The 20,116-nt window shown below is 49.8% G+C and overlaps 1 protein-coding gene across 3 annotated transcripts in view; it reads left to right on the forward strand.

Annotated features, from left to right (window-relative positions):
* The window catches only part of dvl3b (dishevelled segment polarity protein 3b), a 155,191-nt gene that overhangs the window by 124,540 nt on the left and 10,535 nt on the right, over positions 1 to 20,116 (forward strand). For 2 of the 3 annotated variants that reach the window (XM_072473735.1, XM_072473737.1), the window contains 4 exons: positions 876 to 1,015; positions 7,197 to 7,273; positions 8,379 to 8,446; positions 19,694 to 19,843. In XM_072473735.1, the coding sequence (XP_072329836.1) occupies positions 876 to 1,015; positions 7,197 to 7,273; positions 8,379 to 8,446; positions 19,694 to 19,843 (435 nt within the window). The remainder of the gene's footprint in view (positions 1 to 875; positions 1,016 to 7,196; positions 7,274 to 8,378; positions 8,447 to 19,693; positions 19,844 to 20,116) is intronic. The other variant, XM_072473736.1, reaches the window with a different exon arrangement.

Below are 20,116 nucleotides of genomic sequence, written 5' to 3' on the forward strand. Positions count from 1 at the left end.
CTTCCTACGGCGAGTAACTCACCTCCTGAGCCCCCAAAGCCTGTCCATCATCTACAAGGCACAAGTCAGGAGTATGATGGAATACTCTCCACTTGCCTGGGTGAGTGCGGCTCCAACAATACTCAAGAAGCTCGACGCCATCCAGGACAAAGCAGCCCGCTTGATTACTCCCCCTTCCACAAACATTAAAACTCTCCACCACCGACGAACAGTAGCAGCTGTGTGTACCATCTACAAGATGCACTACAGGAACTCACCAAGGTCCCCTAGACAACACCTTCGAAACCCACGACCACTACCATCTAGAAGTACAAGAGCAGCAGACACTTGGGAACCCCACCACCTGGAGGTTCCCCTCCAAGTTGCTCACCACCCTGACTTGGAAATATATCGGCCGTTCGTTAACTGGGGCAACATCCTGCATCTCCCTCCCTAACAGCACAGTGGGTGTACCTACACCTCAAGGACTACAGCGGTTCAAGAAAAGAACTCACCACCACCTTCTGAAGGGCAACTAGGGATGGGCAGTAAATGCTGGCCTAACCAGCGAAGCCCACATCCCGTAAATGAATTTTTAAAAACTTGCAGCGACACCAGAACCAGGACCTTAAATAGAAGATGGCCACAAATAAATCCAGCGGGGGATTCAGGAGAAACTTCCTTACCTTGAGAATGTGGAACTTGTTACCACAGTGAATGGTCGGGACAATGGTGCATTTAAGCGGAAGCTGGATAAATGCATGAGGGAGAAAGGAATAGAAGGATATACAGGGGGTGGAGTGGGGCAGAGGGGTGACATAAGCACGAGCATGCCCTGAATGGTCAGTCTCTGTTGTACGCACTGTGTACTTAGACATTCACATTTTTCCCTTCAGAGAAATACAATTTCCTGGGAATTAGCATTGTGGGCCAGAGTAACGAGAGAGGCGATGGAGGGATTTACATCGGGTCCATCATGAAGGGAGGAGCTGTGGCGGCGGACGGCAGAATCGAGCCCGGGGACATGCTGCTGCAGGTGAGTCCCTGGGCCACACTCACTAAATTCATTGGGGGGCGGGGGGCGGGGGGGGGGAGGATGAAACATGGACCCAAAACTGGAGAAAGATAGTGTTGCATAAGAAATAGGAACGGAACCTCGCATCTGCTCCACCATTCAATAAAATCATGGCTGGTCCGATTGTAGCCTTAACTCGAATTACCTGTGTCCACCCCCCCTTCCCCCCAAAGCCCTCAAGTCCCTTGTCGTTCAAAAATGTATGAACTCAACCTTCAATATACTCAATGGCCCAGCCTTCATTGATCTCTGGGGAAGAGAATTCACAAGGGAAGAAAATTCCTCCTCATCTTAAATTCCTTATTTTGTACTTTTTGGAACTCTTTCCCCCTCATCCCCCTTCTTCCTCCCCAATTCTAGGTTCCTCCATGAGGGAAACATCCTCTCAGTATTTACCCTGTCAATACCCCTCAGAATCTTAGATGTTTCAGTAAGATTATCTCTCTGATCACCAATTAAATAAAGACCCACCCTGTTGAACCTGTCCCTATAAAAACAATCCCTTCATCCTAGGAATGAATTTAGCGAACAATCTCCGAACTGCCTCAAATCCCTCTTTAAATAAGGAGACTGAAACCATACTTAATGATGTGTAGTCTCACCAATCCCCTGTACAATTGTAGAATAGGGGTGGCCTATAAAAGTAGGCAAATCTTGCTACTGGAGTATGGTGTGCAGTTTTGGCCATCTTACATGAGGAAGGATATACTTGCTTTGGAAGCAGTTCACAGAAGGTGCACTCAGCTGATTCTTGGGAGGAGGGTGTTGGCTTATGAGGAAAGACTGAGCAGGTTGGACCTATACTCACTGGGGTTTAGAGAGGTGATCTTTTTGGAAACATAAAAGATTTCTGAGTGGTGTGTGATGGGACTCTCTTCGAGAGTTATCCTCTTTGGACTGCTCCAGGGTCCTATGTGGAGACCTTTACTCGTCCTGATGTACATAAATGACCTTGCCAACAAGTTTTTAAAAAACAGGACTATTAACACCAAGGAAAGCCCAACATCGTATCAGTCCGCTGCAACGGTCAACTTCTGGAATTGCAAAACCGATGGGAGATGGAATTAATTGCCAAAAATGCGATGTCATGTGCATTATCAACAAAAAGGATCCATTATCAGATAGCTCCAAGCTCTGTAAATAAAGTCTCCAACAGATAGATACACAACCGATCCTGGGAGTTGACCTGAAGAATAATCTGCCATTGGGATTCCAAAGTGAAGGGGGTTCTGGGATTTCTGAGGAGGAATCGTTGGGACCGCAACAAAAATATCATAGTTCTGGCTTACCAAACAATTGCTCCTCCAATCCTAAAGTAAACAGGTTGTGTGTGGTAACCTTATATTGCAAAAGATTTAAATAAGATTGAATTGATCCAAGGCCTGCTGCATGAATCAGTGTGGGAATTACACCAGTGTCACATCCTTGATCTAGGATTTGGAATGGGAATCACTACAACATAGGAGGGCGTTGGCATACCAAACGAGAACCCAACTATTTTCAATTTGTAGAACTGGGAGGAAATGTTACTGCGCCACGTGAATAATAACATTGACCCAGAGGTATCCCATGATCTTTCATGTTAAAATAAACATTAATTTAATCACAGAATTAACCACATTAGCAACAAAGGAATAGCTTTGCAGTTAACAGTTACAACAGTTCTTAAGTAAAACAAGAAACTTTAATTTACTTTCTAAATCTGCCACTATATTCCAATTAATATTCCCGTATTCCCTATATTCCCGAACAGGCGCCGGAATGTGGCGACTAGGGGCTTTTCACAGTAACTTCATTTGAAGCCTACTTGTGACAATAAGCGATTTTCATTTCATTTTTTTTTTTCATTTTTAAGCAAACCAACACATATTAAATACCACTCATGAATAAATTTAACAACCAAGGATGTACTTGCTTTTCTCTGTGCTGAATCTTTGGGGAGAGAGCCTTTCAGGACCAAACTGAAACACCTCTGTTCAGATGACGATCCTAAGACCTACTGACTCTTCAGGCAAACTAGCTCCTCCCATTAACTACATCATCTGTACCCAAAGCGTAAGGCATTTTTTTGTCTTCTTACAAGATGTCCCTTGACTTATTTAGCCTGGATCAATCACAATACCCCTCATAAATTATCTACACCCCAGTGGTCCTTCAAATCAAAATAATATTCCATTAGCTAGCTATCTGTAAACAAGTAAATGGTTCTCAAGATCAATTTGCAGTAAACGTCACCTGTAAATCAATGATTGCCGCACATTTATGACACCTTAATCACTGCTCTAGCAGTCATACAGTCTATATGCACCTTAGACAGATTTTAACAATATTAGTTTCTTACATTCATCGCAAAGGAGATAAATAGGCTCACCGTGTTCTAGTAAAAAAATAGAATGATCAGGTGGGAATTGCTGGAAACAATTAGCTGGTAGCCTCAAGCAATGACAAAGCACAAGGTAACCATCCACACAAACTACAGAGACAATTTGTTTCCCAGACAGTCCATCCTGAAAGTTTGGTCCAGTTTGGTCCTGAAAGATGTCCAGAAGATGGCGCCGGAGCGAGGCGACTCTCTGCAAGCTCTCCCCAACAGATCCACAATCTTTCTTCCCAAGGTCAATCCCACAATGGACCAAGCCGCTATAGAAACAGCCACAGCCCCGTCACTCGAAATCTTCAAGACCCGTCTTTAGATTATTTTCATTTAAAAGTTTTCATTATCAGAGTGACCCACTCAGTCGGTCACACCTGGCTTAGCTATCATGGCCCAGATGAAAGTTGGTGGAGTACGGATATTAGTCTGTGGTATGGACACAACTGAAGCAGAAGTAGAGGGGGTAGACAGTTTGGAAGCTGAGGGGGTGTTTCCTCTCAGTAGGGGCACAATTTTAAAATATGGGATCTTCTATTTCAGACCAGCACGAGGAGGTTAGTCAGTCTTTGCAATTCCCTTTCCCAGAGGGCAGCAGAGTCCGGGTCGCTAAATATATTCATGGCTAATTTGGGCAGATTTTCAATCTACAAGGGAGGCGAGGGTCATTGTGGGTGGGTGGGGAGGTGGGGGCAGACAGGCGGGAGTGGACAGGCAAGAGGCCACAATCAGGCCAGCCATGATCTTGGATGGTGGAGTAGGTTCGATGGTTCAACGCCCTACTCCTGCTCCTATTTCTTATCTCACGCTGTGCTGACAGAGCGAGATGCAGTCGGCCAGGAGGAGATTCGTGCAGAACAGAAACACCAGCACTGACCAGCTGCACTAAGTTGTTTCTTCCTGTGCTGTGAACTCAATGCAACTCAGCCAATATCACTATTGGATAATCAACAGATTGTTGTCCATGGGAACTCACTGGGGTTTTCCACATTACAACAGGGGCTAGACTTCAAAAGTACTTAATTGCTGGTTAAATGCTTTGGGATGTGCTGAGAACATTAAAAACACCACATAGTCTTTTTTTCTTCAACCGCAACCGAGCCCCGACGCTGGCACGCTATTCTCCGAGGTGCGGAGAATCGGCGCCATTTCTGTTGGCGCGTTGCGGGCCTCTGTCCGCGGCAGGGCCGCCGATTCTCCGGCCCGGATGGGCCGAGCGGCTGCGTGGAAACGGCAGAGTCCCGCCGGCATCGTTCACCCCTGGTCGCTGCCGGCGGGAACTCTGCGCGAAGGGTCGCGGGGTGGCCTGTGGGGTGGGGACAAGCGCTCCTTCACCGGGGGACCCTCCGATGGGGTCTGGCCCGCGATCGGGGCACACCGATCGGCGGGCCGGCCTCTCTCCCCGCCCGCCCCCCCCCCCCCCCGGGCCTACTTTGTTCCGCTTACGGCCCCAGAACCCCCACGCCGTGTTGCGTCGGGGCCGGAGCGTTCCGTGAGTCTACCGCGCATGCGTTGGTTGGCGCTTCGCCACTGCGCATGCGCGGGTTGGCGCCGCCCCCAGTCCGCGCCAGTATGTAAGGCTGGAATGGCGTGAACCGCTCCAGCGCCGTGCTGGCCCCCTATGGGGGCCAGAATCGGTTGTCCCCTCGCCTGTTTCGCGCCATCGTGAAACGCGACAACGTTCACGACGGTGCGAACACTTTGTCTCCATTTCGGAGAATCGCGCCCCTTGTGATTCCCCCCCCCCCCCCCCCCCCCTTTGTTTGTATTTTTAAAACTGGTTAACAAAGAAACATGTTGAATAAAAATGATCAAGACTACAGATTTTTCAAGCATTCCCTCATGATTTTCCTCCCAGGTTTTTGGAGCCAGCAGTGTGCTGGAGCTCAGTCTTTTACTTCCTTCGACTTTGTCCCTCGAGTCCTTTGCGGGGCAATGGACAACAAGACTCTAGGCCACTGGCCCTGGACCATCACAATCTCTTTCGTTCTCGCCATGAGGATCTTGAAGGTTAGGTGGGGTCATGGAGCTTGGGCGGGGAGTGCCCTGTCGGAGGGTTGGTGCAGACTCAATGGGCCGAATGGCCTCCTTCTGCACTGTAGGAATTTTATTATGCTCCTGAAATGTACTTCACCAGGTATCGTTTGGCTGGCCTTGTTGTCGTTCTCTTGTCCGTTGATATCGATTCTACCGCCAATCAGGTGAGGCGTTTATACCTGCTCTACCAACCTCGGCCATCTCGCTGTCATAGTATCCCACTGGCACTTCTGATCAGTCATCTGTAGCACTTCCATCTTAGGCGATGTTGCCTCTGAAAATTTCAAGGAGGGTTGACAACTCCCAGGAAGAGCTGGTTGATGACTGAGTGTCTGAGTGGATAAATCTGGCTCCTGGTGTGATGTTGAAATGTACAAGGAAGAAGGCTCCAGGTCCGATCCTTTTATGATCACAGCCACGATCCTGCTGCACTAGGATACTGGGAATCAATCCCTTCTTGTCCCTTGTGTGCCTTAGAGGAAGGGTATCCTGGGAGGGCAGCCAGGTGGCGCAGTGTTAGCACTGCTGCCTCACGGCGCCGAGGACCCGGGTTCAATTCCGGCCCCGAGTCACTGTCCGTGTGGAGTTTGCACATTCTCCCCGTCTCTGCGTGGGCCTCACCCCACAACCCAAAGATGTGCAGGGTCGGTGGATTGGCCACGCTAAATTGCCCCTTAATTACGGAAAAAAAAGAATTGGGCACTTTAAATGCATTTTTAAATTTTTTAAAGATTGAGTCGTGGGATGAGAGGGTTGTCCTCTGAGGAGAAGTTGAATGGACCTACGTTCTCACGAGTTTAGGAGAATAAGGTAATCTCATTGAAACATATGAAATTATAAGAGGGCTTGAGAGGCTGTTTGCCTTGGCTAAAGAATCTAGACTGATGAGTCATAGCCTCAGATAAGGGATCAATCATTTAAGGTTGAAATGATGGATAATTTCTTCACGCACAGGGCAATGAATCATTGAGTATGTTCAAGACTGAGACCAATAGATTTCGGGCTCTGTAGAGAACGATGGGATTTTGGGACAGGGTGAGAAAGTAGATTTGAGGTAGAATATTAACCATGACCTTATTAAGGTCATGAGGGCAGCACGGTAGCATTGTGGTGAGCACAATTGCTTCACGGCTCCAGCGTCCCAGGTTCAATTCTGGCTTGGGTCACTGTCTGTGCGGAGTCTGCACATCCTCCCCGTGTGTGCGTGGGTTTCCTCCGGGTGCTCCGGTTTCCTCCCACAGTCCAAAGATGTGCAGGTGAGGTGGATTGGCCATGCTAAATTGCCTTAGTGTCCAAAATTGCCCTTGGTGTTGGGTGGGGTTACTGGGTTATGGGGATAGCGTGTAGGTGTTGACCTTGGGTAGGGTGCTCTTTCCAAGAGCCGGTGCAGACTCGATGGGCCGAATGGCCTCCTTCTGCACTGTAAATTCTATGATAATCTATGAAATGGCAGAGCAGGCCCAAGGGGATGGATAGTCTTCCTCCTGCTTCACTTCTGATGTCCTTATGTCCCCAGTCTGTGTGAACATGGTTGAGGTGAGACATGGATGCAGTTGGCAGTCGAAGGCCTCAACATGCCTGATCTTGCCTGAACAAGTCGGCGCCGCAGCGTTGAGTGATTCCTGCCGAAAAGTCCACCCGTGCAAACTGGGTTAATTTTGGCTGTGATGCCCTCCGTGAGGGAGTCGCTCTCAGTTCTCGTGATGAATAACCGCAGCCTTTCCTTCCTCTCAGGTTAACGACATAAACTTTGAGAACATGAGCAATGACGACGCAGTGCGTGTTCTGAGAGAAATCGTCCACAAGCCTGGGTAAGAGAGCAAATTCCTCACAGTCACGGAGCTGATCGAGAGTGCGAGCCTTAACTCAGTGACTATCACTGTCACCTTGGCGTCAGAAGGTCGGCGATTCAAGCCCCACCCAAGAGACTTGAGCACATAATTTGAGCTTAAATTCCAGCGCAATATTGACGGAGGGCTGCACGGTAAAGTTAACCCACGGCCGCGTCTATCCTATCGGGTGGGTGTCAGCAACCCCCTCCACAGCTGCTATGTTGAAGAAGAACAGGAAGGTTTTCTCTTTATTGTCATGGTTAACATTCATCCCTCAACCAGCGTCACTAAAACCAAATGAACTTGATCGTTATAATGATTCTGTTCCTGGGTGCTGGATGTGTACAATTTGGTTGCCTAGTTTTCAGCATAGCAGGGCAGTACGGTGGCCCAGTGCTGCCCCATTGCTGCCCCATGGCGCCAAAGTCCCAGGTTCGATCCCGGCTCTGGTTCACTGTCCGTATGGAGTTTGCACATTCTCTCCCGTGTCTGCGTAGGTCTGACTCCCACAACCCAAAGATGTGCAGGGCACGTGGATTGCCCACGCTAAATTGTCCCTTAATTTTAAAAAAAAATTTGGCATAGCAACAGTAACTACGCTCCAGAAATATTTACTTGACTGTGAAGTGGCTTGGGATGTCCAGGGGTTGTGAAAGGTGATATATAAATTCTGGTGGGTTTTTTTTTCATTTCTTTGGGTCCTGATGCAGCTGTCGGGAAATAAACAGGCAGCCTGAGAGAGAGAGACCCTTTGGGCCTAAATTCCCATGTGCAGACCCACAGGAAATCGATCAATGTTCTTTTAAAATGTTCCCTGCAATTTAAAACAGCGAAATGTGTTCAGTGTGCTGTGTGCAAACGTGGCAGACAGCGGATGAAACTCGGCTATTTTTCCCAGATCTTTTTGTTCCTAACCCAGCCCAGTCTCCCGGTGCCTGTCAGTTTTCAGGGAGGCGGTTCAAAGAGGAACAGATGCTGAAATCCTGACGTTTTGCTTAACCCTTTTGTTTCTGGAGTCTTGAGGAGGGTTTTATGAACTTGGTTTGTGGAAGTCCTAAGACCTGCTGTGGTTGTTTCCTTAAAGGCCCATCACGCTGACTGTTGCCAAATGCTGGGACCCAACACCTCGAGCCTGCTTCACGCTCCCCAGAAGTAAGTAGCTTCCACAATGGATAAGACGAAGGAGCTCGCGAGGAAAGGAGCAACATTAAAATCTGGAAAAATGTACCAAAACTCTCCATGTCTTTGGGCGCTACTCACCAACGTTTATTCCATTATAAACTCCAGCATCCTGTGGTAGGATCATCAGGAATAGGAGCAGGAGTAGGCCGTTCGGCCCCTCGAGCCTGCTCCACCATTTCATAAGATCATGGCTGATCTCATTGCGACCTTAATGCCACTTTTCTACCGCCCCCCAGCAACCTAACAACCATTCAATTTTATCAAACAGAAACTGTTGAAGGCGACCCACTACCACTTTCTCAAGACAATCAGATGGACAATAATTGCCCGTCTTGACATATCCCAGGAATGAACAATTGAAAAAAGTATTGTATACTTTCTACTCCAAATAGTTTAATTAAAATCGTTGAATGCAAAAAGCACTTATGATTCAGTCTATGATAATTCAATGTTGTCCATCTATTCAGTTGATGCTCACTCCAGGATTACACAGAACCTAGATGCCATGTGACTTGGGTGCTGAACATCTATTAACACCCATGACCATTTGGACTACTATAAAGGCTATTACAAACTCAACTCTTGGTGTGGTGTTGCACTTTGGGTGTGTTGGGGATTACATTGGTATAATGGTCTACTGTGTGTGCATTTGTGTTCATTTACACTTCGATCATGGGGAGCATCACTGCCTAACCCTATCCCATCTTGATCAAAAGTGTTCACTCTCTCTTCCACTCGTTCTCACACTTAGTTTTTCTTTTTTTATATAAATTTAGAGTACCCAATTCATTTTTTCCAATTAAGGGGCAATTTAGCGTGGCCAATCCACCTACCCTGCACATCTTTGGGTTGTGGGGGCGAAACCTACGCAAACATGGGGAGAATGTACAAACTCCACACGGACAGTGACCCAGAGCTGGGATCGAACCTGGGACCTCGGCGCCATGAGGCAGCAGTGCTAACCACTGCGCCACCGTGCTTCCCTCTTATTTTTTCTAACAAAGCATCACTAGCTAACGATTGGGAGCAAGTGTCATCTAATTTCCTAATTCATAGATGTCACGGGAAAAGAGAATAGCGTGGGATTAAATAGAGCTCAACGTTCTTATCTGTTCTGTGCCCCCAAAGATATTAGGTTTCACTGGCCCATTCCCATCCAAACCCTCCATATTGCTTACTCTGGAACAGGTGAGGCAGGGAAAGTGAGAGGCAGGTGAGATGGGGAAAGGGAGGTGAGGAAGTTGTGGGACAGGTGAAGTGAGGAAGATGGGGAAGGTGTGGGACAGGTGAGGTGAAGAAGGTGAGGGGCAGATGAGGTGGGGAGGGTGAGGGGCAGGTGATGTGGGGAAGGTAAGGATTGGGTGAGGTGAGGAAAAGGTGATGTGAGGAAGGCAAGGGACAGGTGAGATGGGGAAAGGGAGGTGAGGTGAGGAAGGTGTGGGATGGGTGAGATGAGGAAGGTGTGGGGCAGGTGTGGGACTGATGAGGTGGGGAAGGCGAGGGACCGGTGAGGTGAGGAAGGTGTGGGGCAGGTGAGGTGAGGAAGGTGTGGGATAGGTGAGGTGGGGGAAGGTGAGGGGCAGGTGAGGTGAGGAAGGTGTGGGACTGATGAGGTGGGGAAGGGTGAGGTGGCGAAGGCGAGGGGCAAGTGAGGTGGGGAAGGTGAGGGGCAAGTGAGGCGCAGGTGGGGAAGGTGAGGGGCAGATATCAAGATATCCAGTGCACTGTAAATCATCTGAGGTGTTTCTACAAAGCCGGCATTTATTATCTATCTCTATTTGAGAAAGTGTTGTTGATATAGCTTGTTGAACCATTGCACCCCCACAGTGCTGTTATAGAGAGAGTTTCAGGACTTTGACCCAGCAAAGATGAATGAACAACAATATAGTTCCAAGTCAGGATGGTGTGCGACTTGGAGGGGAACTTGCAGATGGTGATACCTGCTGCCCTTGTCCTGTTAGCTGGTAACTGTTTCAGGTTCAGAAGGTGCTGTCGAAGGAGCCTTGGTGAATTGCCGCAGTGCATCTTGTAGATGGTACATGCGGCTGCCTCTGTGGTGGAGGGAGAGATTTTTAAGCTGGTGGATGGAATGCCAATCAAATGGGATGCTTTGTCCTCGCTGGTGCAGGCGTTTTGGTGTTGTTAGAGCTGCACTCACCCAGGCAAGTGAAGAATATGTCGTCACATTTGTAACTTGTAGATGCTGGAGAGGCCTTGGACATTCCGAAAGTACATTACTGACCTCTGATTAACTGCTGCTGGAGCCACATTATTTATCTGGCTGGTCCAAATATGTTTCTGGCTAACGGTAGTCCCCAGTGTGTTGGTAGTCGGAGGGTCGGTTAGCTCACTTGGCTAGCAGCTGGTTCGTGATGCAGAGCGAGGCCAGCAACGTGGGTTCAATTCCTGCACCGGCTGAGGTTATTCATGAAGGTCCCGCCTTCCCAATCTTGCCCCTCGCCTGAGGTGTGGTGACCCTCGGGTTAAATCACCACCGGTCGTCTCTCCCCCTCAAAGGGGGAAAGCAGCCTGTGGTCCTCTGGGACGATGCGAGACTTTTGTTTTTCATTTTGATAGTGGGGGACTTGATGATGGGAATGTCTTTGAATATCATGGGGAGGTGGTTACATTCCCTCCTGTCAGAGATGATCATTGCCTGGCACTTGTGTGGCATGAATGGTATTTGCCACTTGTCATTTCAAGACTGAATGTTGTCCGGGTTTCATTACATTTTGACAACGACAGCTTCCTTATCTGAGGAGTTGCAAATGGTGCTGAACATTGCGCAATCTTCACTGGGGCTGGTTTAGCACACTGGGCTAAATAGCTGGTTTTTAAAGCAGACCAAGGCAGGCCAGCAGCACGGTTCAATTCCCGCACCAGCCTCCCGGAACAGGCGCCGGAATGTGGCGACTCGGGGCTTTTCACAGTAACTTCATTTGAAGCCTACTTGTGACAATAAGCCATTTTCATTTTCATTCAACCACCAGCGAACACACCCACTTCCGACCTCCATGACAGAAGGGAGGTCACTGGTGAAGCAGCTGAAGTCCCGGGGCTGAGCTGATTGGCCTTCAGTTGATGCATAACTGAACCCCAACTCCCTCGCCAATAATTGAGACGGTGGCTGATGGGTCAGTGGGTTAGGTGGCTTGTGAATAATTAAGATTCCACTGTGTAACAGGAGAACCAAGACTGCCTGAGTTACAGTACACTTTGTAACCAGATACCTCCACATATATCACATGAGTCTGCATTTGTCATTCAATTCCAGTAAGTAATGTGGTCTGCTCTTCTGTCAGATTCGGGTCGGGCCAACCCTTCCAGGTACTGCAGGCAGCGTCTATTTGGAGGTTTTCAGCAGCTCTTTCTCTCAAGGTTAACTTTCACTGTCTCCAGACTTCCGGGTGTGACCATGGAGTGAGTGGTCACATACGGGGCTGTTGCTGCTCAAAGTCACAGAAAAGGGCTCTATTCACACAGATCCGGGTGGAATTTTGATGAAAAGGCGAAGGTGAATGTTAGAGGAGTAGTTTACCCCTGGAATGGTATGTCTCCTGAATCGCCAGACCCGGCAGAAAACAGTGAGAAATTTGGCTGGAAAGTTGAAACAGTCTTGTGCTGCAGCAACAGCCTCTCCCAGGATGCAGGTGGGAGGGGGGGGGTGGGCAAGCTGCAAGGCCCCAGATACAGGAACTGATGACTTTTATCAAGGAGGAATTCCATAAGCAGAGGAAAGAAATGCGTGAGGATCATGCAAAGGCCATTGCAGAAGGTGTGGCACCCCTGAAGAGTACTTTGGAGCGGATGGAGGGGTGTTTGGAGGTGCAGGGGTCACAGATTCGGGAGATTGAAGGAGTGATCTCGGACCACAGCGATCGTGTGGTGGCTCTGGAGGCGGAGGTGGGGCCCCTAGGAGACCTTTGTAAGACGTTGAGGGCAAAGGTTGAGGAGCAGGAGAATCCCTCGAGAAGACAGAACCTGTGAATAGTAGGCCTGCCTGAAGGAGTGGAAGGTGTGAGTGCCACGAGGTACGTCCCGAGGATGCTGGCGGGACTGGTGGCAGAAGGGTTGCTGGATAAGGCACCTGAAGTGGACCGAGCACAGAGGTCTCTGAGGCAGAAGCCTAGAGCTGGTGATCGTGAGGCTCCGTAAATTTGTGGAGAAGGAGAAAATTGTACGGTGGGCCAGGGAGAAGCGAAGCTGCGACTGGGAGGGAAATAACGTCCGGATTTATCAGGGCATCGGAGCCGAGTTGGCAAAACGGCGGGCAGGTTTCAACAAGGCCAAGGCGGTGCTGTACCGGCGGCAGATCAGGTTTGGGGTGCTCTACCCGGCGAAATTATGGGTGACATTCGGAGGCCAGGAGTATTATTACGAGACCCCAGAAGCGGCCGAAGACTTCATTAAGGAGCATAAACTGGAGGACAACTGAGTGGACAATGCTTGGGAACCAGGGTGCTGGCATTATGTAATGGTCGGGAGCATGTTTGAAGTGGGTGTAGGGATTGGGGGTTTTCGCCTTTTTTGGGGGCGGGGGGGGGGGGGGGGGGGTTTGTTCAATGTTGAGATTGTAAGGAGTTGTAGGGGTGAAAAGTTTATGTGGGGATGGATGTTCCCATCCCCCCTCCTGTTTTATGGGACTGTGTGTGTTTCACATCTGTTTGTTTGCTTTTGCAGAAGGCTGCCTGGAGTTCAGGAGAAGTCCATGTTTGGGTGGGAGAGGGTAAGGCCAGCAGGGGGCCTTCTTCTTTGAGATGAGGAGTGGGGAGGGAGGTGGAGGTCATTAGGATGTGCCTTTGGGCAGGGGCAGCCGCGCTAGCAGGTTATGCTGGTGAACGGAAGTGAGGTGGTGGGGAGAAGGCCAAGGGGGTTGGCCGAGGGGAGGGGGGAAAGGGGAAGTGGGGGGGAGGAAAGGGAAAAGCGGGGGGGGGGAGGGGGAGGTTTGCGACGCGGCAGGGGGTGAGAGATGACATGGTCAAGGGTGAAGAAAGAGGCCATCTGGGATGGGCTAAGTACAGAGTGGAATTAAAGGGGCAGGGGTTAAGTGGGGAAGATGGCGGACGGTAGAGGGGATTGGAGGCGCAAGCCTCCGGTAACGGTGGTAACGTGGAACGTCCGGGGACTGAATGGGCCGGTTTAAAGGTCGCGGGTGTTCGCGCACCTCAGGAGCTTGAAAGCGGGGGTGGTCTTTTTGCAGGAGACACACCTCCGTGTGAAGGACCAGGTTAGGTTCAGGAAGGGGTGGGTCGGGCAGGTTTTTCACTCGGGGTTTGATTCGAAATCGAGGGGTGTGGCGATTTTAATGAGCAAAAAAATGGGATTTGTGAGTGCGAAGGAGGTGGGGGATCCAGGTGGGAGATATGTGATTGTGAGTGGGGTATTGGAAGGGGCACCGGTAGTGTTGGTAAATGTGTATGCCCCAAATTGGGATGATGTGGGTTTTATGAGGGGGTTGCTGGCAGCAATCCCGGATTTGGCCACGCACCAGTTGATCATGGGAGGAGATTTTAACTGTGTCGTGGAGCCGAGGGTGGATAGATCGAGCCCCAGGTCGATGGGTAGGGTACGAATGGCAAGGGAGCTGGGCAGGTTTATGGAGAGGATGGGTATGGTGGATCCATGGCGCTTTCAGAACTCAGGGGAAGGGAATATTCCTTTTCACACGTCTATAAGGTGTATTCGAGGATTGATTACTTTGTAGTGAGTCGGGAGATTTTGGTTGGGGTGGAGGGGGCAGAGTATGCGGGGATAGTTATCTCGGACCATGTATCCCACTGGCTGGATATTCGGTTCAGTACGGGACGAGAGCAGAAGCTGGGGTGGAGGTTTGACTCGGGGTTGTTGGTGGATGGAGGTTTTTGTGATAAGGTGTGGTTGCCGATTCGGGATTATGTGGAGTTCAATCAGAATGGGGAGGTGTCGGCGGGCATTTTTTGGGAAGCACTGAAGGCAGTGGTCCGGGGAGAAATTCTCATATTTATGGTTCTTGCGAATAAGGAAAGGAGGGCGGAACATGACTGTCTAGTGAGCGAGATAGTGGAGGTGGACAGGGAATATGCGAGGGTGCCCACCGTGGAGGGATTGGGGAGGAGGAAAAAGTTGCAGGGGCAATTTGACAGACTGACAACGGGGAGGGCAGTAGGGCAACTGCGTAGGGCAAGAGGGGTGCAATACGAGTATGGGGAGAAGACGAGCCGCATGCTGGCGCACCAGCTGCGGAGGCAGGCTGTGTCCAAGGAAATATTGAAGATTCGGGCTGGGGATGTGGTGTCAGAGCCAGGGAAGAAAAAGGAGGCATTTAGAGAGTATTACCAGAGACTTTGAGGCAGACCCAGGAGGAGATGAGGGGGACATGGGGTGGTTTCTGGACGAGCTGGAGCTGGAATTTCCCCGGGTGGAGGAAGCCAAGAGGCAGGCATTGGAGGAACCACTGGGGCTGAGGGAGGTGCTGGATAGTATCAGGGAAATGAAGTCGGGGAAGGCCCCTGGGCCAGATGGGTACCCGGCAGAATTTTATAAGGAATTTGCGGCGGACCTGGCACCACATCTGTTGGGGGCATTTAATGAAGCGCCGGAGAAGGGGGAGTTGCCGGGGACGATGAAGCAGGCAGTAATCACACTAATCCCCCAAAAAGGGAAGGATCCGGTGGAATGTGGGTCGTATCGACCCATATCACTATTGAACACGGATGTGAAAGTATTGGCTAAGTTGTTGGCGGGGAGGATAGAGGTTTGTGTCCCGGGGGTGGTTGCAGAAGATTAAACAGGCTTCGTGAAGGGCAGGCAGATCGCGAGTAATATAAGACAGCTGTTGAATGTGGTGATGAATCCGTCGAGAGCTCTGGTACCGGAGGTGGTGGTGTCCATGGGTTCAGAGAAAGCATTTGATCGGGTGGAGTGGCGGTACTTGTTTGAAGTTTTGGGAAGGTTTGGGTTCGGGCCGAGATTTGTGGCATGGGTGCGGTTGCTGTATGTGGCGCCAAGAGCGAGGGTGAGGATGAATAATATGAGCTCACGAAGCTTTGACTTACACATGGGTACGAGGCAGGGGTGCCCGCTGTCGCCGCTGCTGTTTGCGCTGGCCATAGAGCCATTGGCGATGGCTCTCAGGTGGTCGGCAGAGTGGCAGGAGATCATGAGAGGACAGAGGGAGCATCAGGTGTCGCTCTATGCCGATGACCCCCGCTGTATGTTTCGGATCCGTTGGAGAGTATGGGAAGGATTATGGGCCTGTTGGGGAGGTTTGGAAGGTTTTCGGAATACAAGCTGAATGTAGGGCAAAGTGAAGTATTCCCGGTGAATGAGCTGGCACAGCGGGCTAATTTAGGGGGTATGTCATTTACGGTAGCGAGGGATAGGTTTAGGTACTTGGGGATTCAGGTAGCGAGGGAATGGACGGGGCTCCATAAGTGGAACTTAACGAACCTGGTGGAGGAGGCCAGGGAAGATCTTAAGAGGTGGGATACACTGCACTTAACATTGGTGGGGAGGGTCCAAGTGGTGAAAATGAATATTCTGCCGAGGTTCTTGTTTATCTTTCAGGCTCTCCCGATCTTTACACCAAATGCCTTTTTTCGAAAGTGGACACAATCATCTCTGACTTTGTATGGGTGGGGAAGGTGCCAAGGGTGGGGAGGACCCTGCTACAGAGGCAGAGGCAGCAGGGGGAGTTGGCGTTGCCAAACTTGCTTCATTATTATTGGGCGGCGAATGTGGACAAGGTGCGGTGGTGGTGGGAAGGAGAAGGGGTAGAATGGGTTAGGATGGAGGAAGACTCTTATAAGGGGTCTAGTTTGAGGGCTATGGTGACGGCAGCATTGCCAATGGCTCCGAGTAGGTATTCAGGGAGCCCAGTGGTGCTGTCCACGGTGAAGATATGGAATCAGCTGAGGAGGCATTTTAGGGTGGAAGGGATGTCGGTGCTAACGCCGCTGTGCGAGAATCATGGGTTTGAGCAGGGGGGGATGGATAGTGTATACAGGAGGTGGAGGGAAGTGGGGCTGGTCAAGGTGAGGGATTTGTATTTGAAGGAAGGGTTCGCCAATCTGGAGCAGCTAAGGGAGAGGGTAGAGCTGCCAAGGGGTAGTGACTTCAGGTATCTACAGGTTAGGGACTTTGCACGAAAGGTCTGGAAGGGGTTCCCTAGATTGCCAGGATGCACCCTGCTGGAGCGACTGCTGCTTCTGGATGTGGAAGGGGAGGGAAGAATTGGGGATATATATAAGTGGTTGGGGGAGCAGGGAGGCGAGCGGGTGGTGAAGATCAAGGAGAAATGGGAAGCGGAGTTGGGAATGGAGATCAATTAGAACATAGAACATAGAACATAGAACAATACAGCGCAGTACAGGCCCTTCGGCCCACGATGTTGCACCGAAACAAAAGCCATCTAACCTACACTATGCCATTATCATCCATATGTTTATCCAATAAACTTTTAAATGCCCTCAATGTTGGCGAGTTCACTACTGTAGCAGGTAGGGCATTCCACGGCCTCACTACTCTTTGCGTAAAGAACCTACCTCTGACCTCTGTCCTATATCTATTACCCCTCAGTTTAAAGTTATGTCCCCTCGTGCCAGCCATATCCATCCGCGGGAGAAGGCTCTCACTGTCCACCCTATCCAACCCCCTGATCATTTTGTATGCCTCTATTAAGTCTCCTCTTAACCTTCTTCTCTCCAACGAAAACAACCTCAAGTCCGTCAGCCTTTCCTCATAAGATTTTCCCTCCATACCAGGCAACATCCTGGTAAATCTCCTCTGCACCCGCTCCAAAGCCTCCACGTCCTTCCTATAATGCGGTGACCAGAACTGTACGCAATACTCCAAATGCGGCCGGACCAGAGTTCTGTACAGCTGCAACATGACCTCTCGACTCCGGAACTCAATCCCTCTACCAATAAAGGCCAACACTCCATAGGCCTTCTTCACAACCCTATCAACCTGGGTGGCAACTTTCAGGGATCTATGTACATGGACACCTAGATCCCTCTGCTCAGCCACACTTTCAAGAACTTTACCATTAGCCAAATATTCCGCATTCCTGTTATTCCTTCCAAAGTGAATCACCTCACACTTCTCTACATTAAACTCCATTTGCCACCTCTCAGCCCAGCTCTGCAGCTTATCTATATCCCTCTGTAACCTGCTACATCCTTCCACACTATCGACAACACCACCGACTTTAGTATCATCTGCAAATTTACTCACCCACCCTTCTGTGCCTTCCTCTAGGTCATTGATAAAAATGACAAACAGCAACGGCCCCAGAACAGATCCTTGTGGTACTCCACTTGTGACTGTACTCCATTCTGAACATTTCCCATCAACCACCACCCTCTGTCTTCTTTCAGCTAGCCAATTTCTGATCCACATCTCTAAATCACCCTCAATCCCCAGCCTCCGTATTTTCTGCAATAGCCTACCGTGGGGAACCTTATCAAACGCTTTGCTGAAATCCATATACACCACATCAACTGCTCTACCCTCGTCTACCTGTTCAGTCACCTTCTCAAAGAACTCAATAAGGTTTGTGAGGCATGACCTACCCTTCACAAAGCCATGCTGACTATCCCTGATCATATCATTCCTATCTAGATGATTATAAATCTTGTCCCTTATAATCCCCTCCAAGACTTTACCCACTACAGACGTGAGGCTCACCGGTCTATAGTTGCCGGGGTTGTCTCTGCTCCCCTTTTTGAACAAAGGGACCACATTTGCTGTCCTCCAGTCCTCTGGCACTATTCCTGTAGCCAATGATGACATAAAAATCAAAGCCAAAGGTCCAGCAATCTCTTCCCTGGCCTCCCAGAGAATCCTAGGATAAATCCCATCAGGTCCCGGGGACTTATCTATTTTCAGCCTGTCCAGAATTGCCAACACCTCTTCCCTACGTACCTCAATGCCATCTATTCTATTAGCCTGGGACTCAGCATTCTCCTCCACAACATTATCTTTTTCCTGAGTGAATACTGACGAAAAACACGGTCACAAACATTGGGGAGTATAGAGTGAGGCACTGCGAAGGGTAAATTGTGACGGGACCTCCTCTTGTGCAAGGATGAGCCTGATACAGTTCAAGGTGGTGCACAGGGTGCAGACGACTTGGGCGAGAATGAGTGGGTTCTTTCAGGGGGAAGCAGATGAGTGCGAGAGGTGTGGACGGGGGCCAGCAAATCATGCGCACATGTTTTGGGGTTGTGAAAAATTGGGAAGATTCTGGGCGGGAGTGTTCGCGGTCTTAGCCAGGATAGTGGAGGGGGAGGTGGACCCGGACCCTTTGGTGACGATATTTGGGGTTTCAGAGAAGCTGCAGCTCATGGAGAGGAGGAAGGCCGATGTCTTGGCCTTCGCCTCTCTGATTGCACGGCGACAAATTTTGCTGGAGTGGCGGTCGAATCGCCACTGGGGGTAGCAGCATGGTTGGGTGACCTGTCTGACTTCCTGCGGTTAGCGAAGATAAAGTATAAGTTAAGGGGCTCAGCAGGGGAGTTGAGAAAAGGTGGGGGATGTTTGTGACCGTGTTTGAGGAGATGTTCGTCGCAGGGGGAAGGGGGGGGGGTGAAAAAGGAGGAAAATGTGTACAAACTGTATAGTTGATTGTTGAGAAGAATGATTCCTGGGGTGTTTATTTGCTATAACCTACTTTGATACAAGTTTGAATAAAATGCATTTAAAAAAAAAACTTTCACAGTCTCCAATACATTCAATCCATTGAGTCCTCTTCCTGACCCTTGCTAACTTTTGCTAAGAGCGTTTTTTTTAATGATCAGCACGATAGCACAGTGGTTAGCACTGTTGCTTCACAGCGCCAGGGACTCGGGGTCAATTCCCGGCTTGGGTCACTGCCTGTGCAGAGTCTGCACGTTCTCCCCGTGTCTGTGTGGGTTTCCTCCGGGTGCTCTGGTTTCATCCCACAAGTCCCGAACGACGTGCTTGTTAGGTAATTTGGACATTCTGAATTCTCCCTCCCTGTTCCCGAACAGCTGACGGAATGTGGCGACTGGGGGCTTTTCGCAGTTAGCTGGTTAATCTATGAATTCCTTGAGTGCGGATGATGAATCATATGTCACTCACACACACTTATACACACAGGCATGCATATATATACATGCATTGATTCACTCAGAACTGTTTAAAATTCTGATATGACCCCAGACCATCAAGCTACACAAGTACTAATGCCTCCTTGTTTCTTCCTCTCCTCGTCAGGTGAGCCCATTCGCCCCATCGACCCAGCGGCGTGGGTGTCGCACACGGCAGCCATGACAGGAGCCTATCAGCCATATGGTATGAGCCCCTCCATGAGTACCATTACTTCCACCAGCTCTTCCATCACCAGCTCCATCCCAGAAACCGAACGTAAGTTCCACCCGCACGTGACCATTGGCTGCACCTGGTGTTGCACAGCATGGCTTCCCCAATCACCGAGCTACGTTTCTCTCAGTTTGTTTCATTCTACTTTGTGTTGTGTGTTTGTTTGTTTGTGTGTGTGTGTGTCCAGAGGGTGCAGTGCTGTAACACCAGAAATACAAAGGAATTTCTACCCGGTAACCTCTCATCAATCCTTGGTTAAGGAAAGCACATACCAGTGCAGAAAAGAGAACAGGTTGTGTAAATATTCGGTGCATCGGT

Source organism: Scyliorhinus torazame, chromosome 14 (assembly GCF_047496885.1).
Source record: "Scyliorhinus torazame isolate Kashiwa2021f chromosome 14, sScyTor2.1, whole genome shotgun sequence".
In the NCBI taxonomy this organism is placed as follows: domain Eukaryota; kingdom Metazoa; phylum Chordata; class Chondrichthyes; order Carcharhiniformes; family Scyliorhinidae; genus Scyliorhinus; species Scyliorhinus torazame.